Consider the following 12,493-nt stretch of genomic DNA (forward strand, 5'->3'; position numbering starts at 1 on the left):
AAATATCGATCGGGCATCCAACAGAATATCCAGGATCTGCAGGAAATAATGTGAAAAAAAAAAAGACTCGTTCAAAAGGATAAAGATTAAACTTATTTTATTTTTTTAATAGACGAGTCTACACTCTCGTCCACGCAGAATTGCTACATACACAACGTGTGGTTTGTGTAACACATACAACAATGAGATAAAGGCCTTTAAGCGTCTTCCTAAGTGCGTGAGTGACAACCTTAACATTATTTGGATGATGGTTCCTCAGACGTTAGGAGTTTGCCGCCAGAAACGCTTTGCAGCAGCGTACACACTGTTCATACACCTTCTCAAAGTCGTCGTCACTTCCCTAAGAGACAAAACAAAAAGGAAAGAGGGAAATCAAGACAGATTTCAGGATAAAATGTTATAGATGAATCATTAGTGTTGTCAGAAATATCATATTTGGGGGATTTGATGCTCGGACAAGATGAGTCGATGACGGTTCTTAGATTATTTGCCAAACTCATAGATTTGTGATTCTACCTGTTTTCTTTGGCATATTGAGGAGTCATCTTCACAAACTTGAAAAATATTCTTCCACTCAAAACAGCACCACAACTAAGTCTGCAGCTAAATATTATTTCCATTTCCTATTTCTTTCAATATAGTTATTGTTGATACTATAAAATCTCAGGAAATAGTCAAAAAGCCCATCGCAATTGTCCAGAGTGACATAAATGACATTTTCACTTGTTTTGACCGACCAGCAGTCCAGGAATCAATGATACTCAGTTAAGACAACAAAATGCAGCAAACATTCATATTCAAAACGCTGTGGTCAGTGATTTATTTTGCTTTTCTGCTTGAAAAATGACTCCAATGATGAATCGATTATCAGAAGTTGAGTCATTTTCTGTTATTTCCAATGTTTTCTTTTCACGCGATCCATTCAAAACTAATTGAGAGGTTTCACTCGCACTCCGTTGGCCGTACACTCTTCTGTCATGGCATGTGGTTGCTGGCAGGAGACCACAAACCAATAATCTTCCAAGTGTCCGAACCGCACTGACCGTTGGCAGAAAGAGCGACACATAGACAAACGTCTGCTGATCTCAACAGAGAGAAACGTGCTTTTCAAATATGATACAAATTAATACAACTGACTACAGTCACACATTGTGGTCGACCACGGCCGATCTCCAAACCACATCACTAATCTGATGACTGTTTCATCTTGGGATTCTGGTTCCACAACAGAGCCACAAATAACAGTATTATAAACAGAGCTCGAGTCACACACATTCTCCTTCAAGACCACACAGGAAATTAACTTTTCAAGCATCATTACCATTTATTTATATAAACTACTAAAATAGAAAAAGTTTGCATGCCCCTAGGAAGTTACACCATTTTTTCAAATGAAGTGTGTATTGAAAACTTATCATTACAAATCAAACATTAAAATCGTCCAACATTTACTCCGTCTACTTTTCCCCATGTCGCCTCTTCTCAGTCATAAACTGAGATGATAAGTCTCAGCCATGGAGCCACGTCCAAATCATTTGGCACGACTGTCACTGCAGAGACAGCACGCAAGGACCAAAAAGGCCTGACTGAGCCATGAAGAGTGAAAAGGAAAACCGATCTGAAACCAAAAAACACTTTGTGCAATCATGTCCACACAAATAAAATAATAGTTAAAAACACTTTGTGCAATCATGTCCACACAAATAAAATAATAGTTAATTGATTTATTGTAGTGTTTAGTGGGCTCGGAGGGCTGCAGAACACATCTTTCATGGTTTAAATTTTGGCATTTATTCTGGATCAAGTGAGCAAGGAACCGCCTGCTGCCATTTTTACTACTGCAGTCCACTCTACTGTTTTGTTGTGGTGTGGTTTATTTCATAAAAGGCCAGTGGACGTGATCCAATCGCTCCCTGTGTATGTGTCTCCATGCAGCGACCACATGCACCCGAACACTGAATCTGTGCAGATCTTTAAATCAACTGCAACTGACTCCATCGTCCACTGTAAAAACATATCCTGCTCTTTTCCTCTTCCTTTAAACCTGATATGTAAACAGGTGCTGAAGGATAACATGACGATTCACATTCACCATCAAACTGTTTTTCCCCCACTTTCTTGAACATTTGATGCCTTTTTGACATCTTTACCAATCTCTCTGTAAATATTTCATGTATGTTGACAAAAGAAATCAGGCATGTTTAAGGGACTGATATCTATGAGTGTGTGTAATCTGGTGCAGCTTGACTGAATTTAAGGGGACTGTTTGGTAGAGGTATGTAATGGTAGAGGGGAGCGCCATCCCATTTATTTCCTGTGCTCTGATGTCACTGTTTTGAGGTGGGCAACACTCAGACAACATGGTAAATACCTCCATGCTCCAATAAGAATTTGACAACATTTAAATGAAATGTGATGACACACTTGAGGGGTTGTTGTTTGCTCTGGTTGCCAGTTCACTATCAATCAAAACATCAGATCAAACCCCATTTTTCCAGTCCTGATGAAGTAGAACAACAACGTTTAGGAGTGTTTAAACTTTGACTTTAAACTCTGTTACTCGTCCACTTAATTAAAAATACTTCATGATAAAGTTCCACTCTGGTTTGTTGTGCAGTCAAGAGTATTTAATATTTTTAAAGAAATGCATTCGATTTCAAAACATTTCTTTGAAGCAAAAAAGAAAAAGAGTACAGGAAGCTCTGAGTCATAACTGTAAGCATCGATTTTAAGTAGCAACCATTTGAACGTGTGTTATCAGGTTGGTTAATTAAGTATTTATTTGTCTTATACTTATTGTCAACAAATCTTTAAAAAAAAACTCTAAAACCAACATGTCCATGGGTTCATACTGAAAATACCACTTCTTCTCCAAAGAGAAATAAAAGAAAAAAAACACATTTTCTTAGAATACAGTCTCGCTCCATACTCTTTAGAAGTCGTGCATCGTCGGGGAACATTTACAGCCACACACATTTTTCACATTTGGTGAACTTGTCAGTTTTTACAGCGGTGGGACCGTGATTGAGGGACTGACAGTGGTTCATGGTAATAAAAGAACATGTCAGCGTGTTCTGAGATTAACTGCTTCACATCAGCATTGTCATAAACACTGTATGGAGAAAAAAAAAAAAAAAGAAGCTTGAAACTTGAGTCTCCAATTTTACTTGAATACTTACATAATAAGGGTCCTTGATGATCAGCTGATTCTGAGGATCGTATGAACCAAGAAGCTCGATCTTTGCACTGTAGTTCTTCACAGACTTTGCTTTCCTATTCAACTCACTGTGAAGACAAGAGAAAGCATGTTAACTCCACAAGACAAGGGAGCAAGGGAAACACATAGGGATCTAACATGTGATGTCAGGACTAGAGAACAAATATATATCAAAAGACTTTAAATAATAGATAAATAATATTATTAAATATACAATATCTAAGCATGTAGGATAGACTTCCTCCCACAGCAGTAAAACACAGTCACTCAAAACAACAGTTCTGGTAAAGCAAACTAAACACAGACTGATCAGCCTTTTGTCTTGGACAAAGTCTAATTTTCTCAGTCTGGTCAGCTTAGCATTTGTGGAGGAAAGAAATATGTGGGAGAGAAAGGGGAAAAAACTGCCCAAGGAGCAAAGACGAGGCACCCAAGGAACTCAGTAAGCTGCTTACAGATCAGATCTGCCATAGGCATGTGATCTCAAAATGATCCCTAAACGTTCAAAGTAGCAAAAAATATCCCTCCCCCTTGACCTTTGGAAAGAGCTTAAGAAAGGATATTGCTCATTAAAAGGAGGCATTCACCTACGAGTTAGCTCTAGTTCAATGTTACCAACACTTTCACGAGTGTGTGAAGTAGCACACACACACCACTGTCAACAGCGTTAGCGGGCCAACCTGCTCTGACCTCTTTTCGGGACAAATGTGTTTTTTTAAACCAAGGGAACCATTTATTAGTAGGACGGGACACTTAACACATGACACCAGTGTTTCCGGCGACTGCGCGTCCACCAGCGATGCACACACGCAGAGAAAACAAACACTTTCTGCAGCAGGCTGAAATATCGTACCTCAAGTTGCTCTCGTCCATGCAGAGAAGGTAGTCGAAGCTCATGAAATCTTCCTTGGTCACCTGGAAGCGGGGAGGACAAGGCAAATATTACTTTTGGCTCAGAGGAAACGCATTCAGTCTTACTCAGTGAAAACCAATCACTCCCACGGGAAGATCTGCAGGTGCAAATGTATTCAACAATTTTTGTTAGACCTCTAGGATACACGCAATAGAGTTTGGATAGTAAATATAATTTGTTTACAAAAATATTACACAAGGTAGCTTTAAAGTGGCCGCCAATGCGAACCGATGATTTCCTGCAGCTGCTTCACATTGAAGCTTTCAAGCTTTAAAACAATGAGAAGCAGCCACAGTGAGCTGCAGAACATGCATAGTTGATCCTTCTCAGCAAGGTAGCAAACTTAAACTTTGCTCTGCTGTTGTGAGGAAAAACTACTCGAGCTGTGCACAGCAGGAAATCAGATCGCGGTTGCAATTAATGCCGTCTGAACTACTTGTTAAAAAAATCTTGTTGGGCTGTGTAGTGAACAGACACAGCAGTGATTGCTTTGTTTTTGTTTTCTGGGAGAAAAAAAACCCATATTCGCTGTTACCGCAGTAACCAACGGGTGTGGCCAATTCAACCAGGGCTGAAATCTCAACGATAACAGCTTTGATACGATTGCGGATTCGCCAGCAAACTGCTTATGAAAGGGATCTAAGCTGCACATCTGTAAACATGTGGAGGGGAGCTGTGCAAAGTCCTCACTGTGCTCGGTGGATGATTTAATGGAACAAGCAGCAATTGAAAAGAAATGAATAAGAACAACACACAGTACCCGGAACTGTTTTAAGGGGGTTTTGAGAGTCAATTTATAGGAATGCTTCAAAGAGGATGGGGACAAACAAGGGACAACTGAGAGAAGAGGGGAACAAAAGAAAAAAAGACATGAATAGACCTCCTGCAATATTCCAGATGTTGAGTTATAGACATATTGAATCACAAAGATTGACATTCATTTAACAGCAGAGGAATAAACAGATGTTTGGTGAGTCTGTGAAGTCGTACAAGGTCTACAACATCTGACTGTAGCCAATCGAGTCTGATCATTGTATTTTCCATTTGAACACTCTCACACCCTTTCTCTCACACACAGTGGTAATCTCTGGCATGTATAATTACAGACGGTGCTAATCTCTGAGCTTCTGTCTACATCACGCTCTCACACGAACTGTATAAGGCTGTTGAAGAAGCCTAATGCGAGCCCCCCAACCAGACCTCCCTCACAAGGCTGACAACTACAACAATAACAAAACCAAACAAGTCTTTCAATAAGAATGATTTTAAAGAAGATCCTTTTTAATCACAACCCGGTTGACCGATAAAGAAACCTTTTATTTTACAGAATAAACGATGCAGAAAAACACTTTGGCTGTTGGAAGTTTGTTATTATCATTTGCTGTTTACAATTATCAATATAATGTGGACAGACGTTTGGAATGTAGAAAATATATATTTAAGCCTCAATTACATTTCTTTGCCATAAGGGGTTGATAAAAACATCTTTGGAATAATTGCCAATTTTTATTTAATATAAACCTATCAGCCGATATATCGGTATCAACATCGGCCACGAAAAATCTATATCCGTTGGACATTTAACATTAAATTAATGGTTTATAATATAATGTAGTGTTATCATATTCTTATACTATCATTCATTATCTGTTCATCCACCAGCCATATTGTATTGTAACTTACAACATCTACATTATTAAATACTTGTATCTTGCACCTACATCATTGCGCTAAGAGAGGACCTCATTTTTATAGATTAAAAGACGCTTTCGAAGTCGGTGAATTTTCACTTCTAACATCCAAACCACAATGACGAAAGGTGAAATGAATGTGGTTACAACAGTATAATTACATTTTGGCTAAAGGTGATGCTCATTCCTCAAATGTTGACTCAACAATAACATGTTGAAGTATGCAATAAAAATGTCAACTCTCTTAAATCTAATGTCCCAATCTAATGGTTGAGACTTTCTGAGATGCACTAAACAATCAACATTAACTGTTCTTTAATAAGGCATGTTTGCTTTGATAAACAAACAAGTTTGTTTATTTCTGAATACCACTGGTATATTAAATAAATAAGTTATAAATAAGTGATCTCCCGTTTGTCAAGTTTGCTCGGATACTGGCAGGGGCAGAAGTTAAATTAAGTTCACCAAGTAAAAAATTGGGGGACAGAAACGGGGGGGAAATGGAGGGTGGGAGCAAAAGCCAGTGATAGAAATGAAAAAGGTTGATAGAGGAAAAGGGAAAAGAGAAAAGGCTTGTCAAAGCTCATTGTGTGGATTTGGCTGGGTTTAAGCCAAGGGTTGAGCCTCTCCCTTGCTTTGAGGAGATTAGATGAGATCTCAAGCATAGGGCGAAACCTCCAAGTTCTCTCAGGGAAACATAAAAAGAGTGTTTTAAGTGCAAAGGGAGTAGGAGTTGCACTGAGGATAAACCAGCACACCATACGGGCTGAAGGCCCTACATGGACAAACATCTTGGTGTAATTTCAGGCCTTTTTCCACGATTTAAAACACATGCTGCAATGTGATACAGTGATTGATTGGCTTCATCAGTAATTCATACACGCCACGGGTGCCATCATTTTGCACAGCAGTATAAAAAACAAGCCTGAGCAAGAGGCTCTTAATCATTTTCACAGACAATCAAACACACGAACAACACCAGATACAGATGGGTGACAAATCAGAGGGGAAAAAAGTCAACATCACACGTCTCAAGCTGGGGTACAGACGTGAAGACCAGATTAACCTGGAAGCTAGTACGGAAAAAAACAACATCACAGTTCCCACCAATATTCACACATTTTTTTTGGTCTTGGCAGTTAAAGTTGCATGTAAACACCAACTACTTTACCAAAGCAAACATTTAATAATGAAGGTTGCCTCTCTAATCACCCTGCATACCAGCATAACTGTGTAAGCAGGGTATTGTTTTTACTAGAGCTTGACCAATATGGATTTAATGTATCGACCGATATATTAAACATTAAATATGCAAACATTCCCAAGCCGTCGTTATCAAACCCTTGTAAATGTAACAGAGGCTTGATATTTCAGTTTGACCATGAACTTTATCATAAATAACTAGAAATGAAAAAATACATTTTTTGCATCGTTTATTTTGTAGAGTATTGATTCATATCAGCAAAAACAAGGAGAAATCTGAGAAAGGCTCATGTCAGCACATTCTCTCTGGTGCACAAATCAACAATGTATCGATGGTATTTGTTTTTTCTCCGAAACAGGGAAGGGGCCTAATTCAGACATCCAGACAGAGCTTATTGATTTAATAGAAAACAAAAAAGGGACAAGGCCTGCGGAGAAATGAGGCAGAAAATACTGAAAAAACAAAGAGCAGTCGAAACAGGCAAACAAATATAGAGGAGAGCAGGCATAAATCCAAGATCCAAATAAAACTGTCAAAATCTTGAAGGACAGGGAAAGAAGGCAAAACACAGAAATCACAAAACAGAAGCTTGCAGCAAATAAACTGTTATGGCTTAGGATGTTCGACATTAACCATTTCACCGTTAACCGACACAATTTTGAATGATTAATATAATCAGTTAAACAGTTTAACACTGTTTTTGATGGCTGACCAGGCCACAAAAGTTGTGAGAATTATTCTGAGGGTGACAGCAGACAACACTAAGTTAGTGGTCATTTTTTTATCATTGTGAGGAGTGTAAATAAAGGTGACACTGTTTTGGAAGGGTTCCAAAAAGGAAAAACTATCTCAAACACATAAGGAGTCCTTTTAAAATATAATGGGAAACACAGAGTCTAAGCTCAAGTTCAAAACAAAGGCCGGCTCGTGACATTGAATCTCCCGTGTCTGGACTTCAGGTAACTTCATTCTATTCAGTTTACCCGCAGTTCAGCCTAACTTGTTTTAATAGAGCAATCACCAACTTGTTAAACTCAGTAAAACCACAATCTAAGGGATCCTGTTTTAAAGGAAATTGAAAGGGTGCTAGTTATGTGCTAAGTGTCAACAGCAGCTAAATGTCTAGAAGCCATTATCCTACCAACTTCACTCATACACACAAGCGTCAATGAGGTGAGAAGAGCCACGGGACTTCTGTTTGTACCTGTCGGGCCCTGTGGCTTGTCTCAGTGCCGTGATTCCTGAGGCAGGCCAGACCACGGGGATCCGGTGAGCTGCCTACATTCCAGTCGGATGTGGCACCACTGTCTATGACCCACTGCAACAATAGAAAGCAAAAGACTACTGCTAAAACATGTATAGGAAAGGGTATTCATACCTGCCTGGCCACATGCCCCATTGGCACACTATGCCTCTTCATGCAGGCTTGGCCTTGCTGGTCTGGTGGGTTTCCTATCTCATAGGTGGAGGTGGCAGCACTGTCTATCCTCCACTAGGCAGCACAGAGCATGGGGAACAATAACACAAGTCTGATGATGATGAACTATTTAACTATAGTTTAAAACATACTGTGTCAATGTACTGTATTAACCACTTAGATCACAACTTCACCATAATTTCAATGATAAATACAGAGTATATTTTAAAGAACCAGGTGCTGAATAAAACTCTTTAAATTTCATTGTATAAATATTATCACCCAACACTTTAGATATGGTTCTTTTAAATATGCCACCAATAACCACTGAATTCACATCAATATCAGTTAACAGTGAAGCTGCTGGTTGGCAGTGATGTATTAATAATTTAGCTGTAAATGTAATACAGTGGAAAAAGAAAGAATGAGAGCCAAATAAGCTTATCAACATTTGAGTAATGCATTTGTCTAGAGTATGGTCAGCTATTCATCTTCAAGTTACAATAGTGAACTAAGTTTTCTAACTAATAACAAATCCTTTTATTGGCCATGTCTATATTGAATATATAATTCAAACTTTCACAGTGGAGATTTTAAAAAGTATGTGAAACCCATCAGCTAATGACATCAAGAAAAGCTAATTGGAGTACGGAGTTAACCAATCTCAAAGTCAATCAATAAAGCAAGATTGAAGGTTTAAGTTAGAGCTATAACTTTTAAAGTATTAGCTTCAGCACATTGTGTTTGTCTCTACCTCTGGCGTTTTATGATAAATGAAGCAACTTTTTTGGTTGTGCATTCCTAACACTTTATATTATTCCTGTTGCTAACGTCTAGAAAATATGCATGCAAGGATTCGACTATGCAATAACAAAGTAATGATGACATTACCTTATCAACAACACCAGCATCTGTTGCCATCTTTCTGAAGACTCCTTCAGCCATGGGGGATCTGCAAATATTGCCTGTTCAAAACCAAAACCAAAACCAAAATGTTATGTTTGTATAAATTTAAATGAGTCCCATTGGATATTAACCTCAGAAACTTTTTTTGTCCATCCAGATTCACGTTTATTAGTCACTTCCATCATACAGGTTTCAGTGATATAGACATATTTAACTCCAGAGATCAGTGAGCAGGTCACATTTAAAAACAGCATGAGACACATTATTCATGCAACATAAAAAAAACGTAGAAGAGCTGGCAGTCAGTGGTCATTTAAAGTGATGTCATTCCATGTCAATCATTCACAATATATTTGTAAAGCTCATTCACAAATCTCAATGTGTCTTATAGAAGCTTACATCCGGGAAATCTCTGCAGCCTTGTTTACACTTGCTTCAGCAGCCTGGTCACTTGATAAACACAGACTCCCTGCAACAGTGACTCATTTATACTCTACGTTAAATACACATTACTGATACGGACGGAAGCTTTAATTTCGTACGTATTTTTGCACGTTTCCTTAAAGTAACAAGCCACTTCCGGGATCAGAGAGAATTAAAACCTCCGAGCAGCTCCCTGGTTGGACTCTGACCTGCCGTAAAATGACGCAATTTACGGGAAAACGTGACCAAAACTTTTTTTTGCGTTACTCAGCGTTTCTGCTCAACGAGCTGTGTAATGTCCCTGCCGCACGCAGACAAACAGCAGCCGTTTCAAAATAACTTTAATCAGTTACAGTAATAAACTTTATTACTTCCGTGTTGACGCTAATTAATAGCAGAGCGATGTAGCTAGCTGAAACACTTGCGCTAGCGCTGTTAGCGCGCTAACACATTACTACGACATTATTCATTTGTGAATAGGGAAGTATGTGTTTACAGTTTAAACACGAGCTTCTGTTATATTGAAAAGACGTCTCTTACCGAGGCAAACGAATAAAACCGACTTCGTGCTAGATTCTGCCATTTTCCTGATGTTCCTCTTCCTCCTTTTTCTTCTTCGCCGCCTTCTTGTAAATTTCTGACAGACCGACTGCCCTGCGGCACGTTGCTGCCCCCGTCAGGTTGGGATTGAATTACAGTTCGCAGTGACTCGTGTAATCCATGGGAGTTCTTTCGCAGTTGTTGAGTAAATGGACTCAGCAGAGACTTCATTGTGATCAGAAGTGATGCAGCAGCATGTTGACCCTCTCTGTGGTCTACCAGACATGTGCTCTCCATGATGTTTCACAGTTGTTGATGTTTTGTCTGCAAGTCTCCACAGTGCCCCAGTCTCGTCATAACACTTATGTCCCTCTCTCCTCCCTCAAATAACTGTATGCAGCACATATGCTTCTTTTGTTTGTACTATACTGTTTTGTTTAGTGGATTAGTGACACCCATTCTTTCTGCCACACGTTCTCTTGATAATGGATCTGTACTCAGACTGTGTGCCCCATGTTACCAGTCTCATCTATTTCTCTGTTTGGAGAATATAGCACTCGCCTCAGCTACATCAGTCCCTTTTACCCCCACCGAGAGTGACGTCCAACCAATGCATAGACACATAATAAAACAATAATAAAATAATAAAACAAACGAAATAAACCAAGATTTAGTTTTTGCTCACTGTTTAAACTGGCACTGAAATTTCAAAAATGCAATGTTCCTTAAAATGATCCTGCGCTCATTCACCAGCAAAATGGTATTGTTGAGACAAATGTTACAAAGATTTACCACCTGCAACTGTCCACCTTCAAATCATTACTTAAACCCCACCTCTTCAGGATTGTGTGTATTACATTAATTCATATTTTTTTATTTTAAAGTGTGATTATGAGATGTTATTTAAAATATTTGTTATTAAAATTTATGGTAAATAGTCTGTATTTGTAAAGTGCTTTTCTAGTCTTGATAACTACTCAAAGTGCTTTACAAGGATAAGAGATCAAAGGAGCAAGAAATTACATTTTAACAACATTAAATAAAGCAAGAAAGCAGTACAAATAACTTAATCAGTAATAGTAATGTAGTGATAAATGTAGTAATAAAAAGAAGCATTTAGAGTGAACCTATTCGGCTTAATAAAGTATGAATTTGTAGACAGCACAGGTTCATTGTTGTTGTTACAATGACTTGCTCTTACAAACCAGTCCATCGGTATCTAGTCAATAAAAAAAGTCATGTGTTCGCAAGACAGGAAAGAACAAATTTGTGATGATTAGAAACATATGCAAATCTGGCTCACCAGCCTGAAACAATCACTTTTATTTTATTGCTAGATTAGTCAACCCCTGCTTTGAAGCGTTGATAATAAATGTTAAAGTTAGAGGGAGAAAAATAAACCTTTATCCTCTCATGAAAGAGCATCTCTGATCCCTCCGCAATGTAAATTAGAGACACAACCTGGCTACAGTCGAACCATTAACAAGTGTAAATCAACCGTCAGGGCTAACCAACTCCACACTTTTTATGATGTCATAGTGCAACACTGGCAAGTACGTGCTTGAGACTGTAAGAGCCCAATGGACGTTAAGACGCAATGTTCCAGACGTATAGATTCCTTATAATGCTTCGCTAATTCCTGGTGTGAAATTCACAGGTCATGAGAAAAAACACTGGACCCGGAGAGAGGGAGATATTTTTAACAACAGATTACAAGGTGTTGTAAGACATAGATTTTTCTTTTACTGTGACATGGAAAAATCCCAATTGCCAACTGAAAAATAGGTTTAATGAATTTTAAATTCATGTGTTTAGCCGGTCCATAGAGTCAGACTTATGTCAGTGATTTAAAGAAGTAGAATGGAAGCACATACTTACGCCAAGGCCCAAAAGTCTTCTTATGAAACCAAATTTAAACTAACTAGATCCACATTTTTATTTGGATCTGCACCAAATGCACAAATTCATAACATTTTTCATTTTTTTCTCAGGATCCATGAATTATTCACTGAGAAATGAAATGAAATAGCTGAAGAACCTTTTATCTCGCAGTATTACACAAAGTGAAAAAAAAAAATCTGCTCCATGACCCATACCTCATCCTTCCACCAATTTTTATGGAAATTTGTCCAGTAACCTTTTGTGTAATCCTGCTAACTAAAGCTGCTTTCAGACATGCACT

The 12,493-nt window shown here is 38.4% G+C and overlaps 1 protein-coding gene across 3 annotated transcripts; it reads right to left on the reverse strand.

Annotated features, from left to right (window-relative positions):
- Window positions 1-80: 80 nt before the first annotated feature.
- Window positions 81-10,464, reverse strand: acp1 (acid phosphatase 1). 3 transcript variants are annotated; one of them, XM_034580156.1, is made up of 7 exons: window positions 10,312-10,464; window positions 9,334-9,407; window positions 8,404-8,517; window positions 8,230-8,343; window positions 4,071-4,132; window positions 3,180-3,285; window positions 81-340 (listed from the first exon to the last, which is right to left on the reverse strand). In XM_034580156.1, exons 1-7 carry the CDS (start codon window positions 10,352-10,354, stop codon window positions 263-265), a joined length of 591 nt encoding a protein of 196 aa, XP_034436047.1. In that variant the 5' UTR covers window positions 10,355-10,464; the 3' UTR covers window positions 81-262. The 3 variants fall into 3 exon arrangements, with proteins under 3 accessions (XP_034436047.1, XP_034436049.1, XP_034436048.1); XM_034580158.1 differs by lacking the exon at window positions 8,404-8,517 and having other exon boundaries at window positions 10,312-10,463; XM_034580157.1 differs by lacking the exon at window positions 8,230-8,343 and having other exon boundaries at window positions 10,312-10,463.
- Window positions 10,465-12,493: the final 2,029 nt, after the last annotated feature.

The sequence above is a fragment of the Hippoglossus hippoglossus genome, chromosome 24, assembly GCF_009819705.1.
Source record: "Hippoglossus hippoglossus isolate fHipHip1 chromosome 24, fHipHip1.pri, whole genome shotgun sequence".
Taxonomy (NCBI): domain Eukaryota; kingdom Metazoa; phylum Chordata; class Actinopteri; order Pleuronectiformes; family Pleuronectidae; genus Hippoglossus; species Hippoglossus hippoglossus.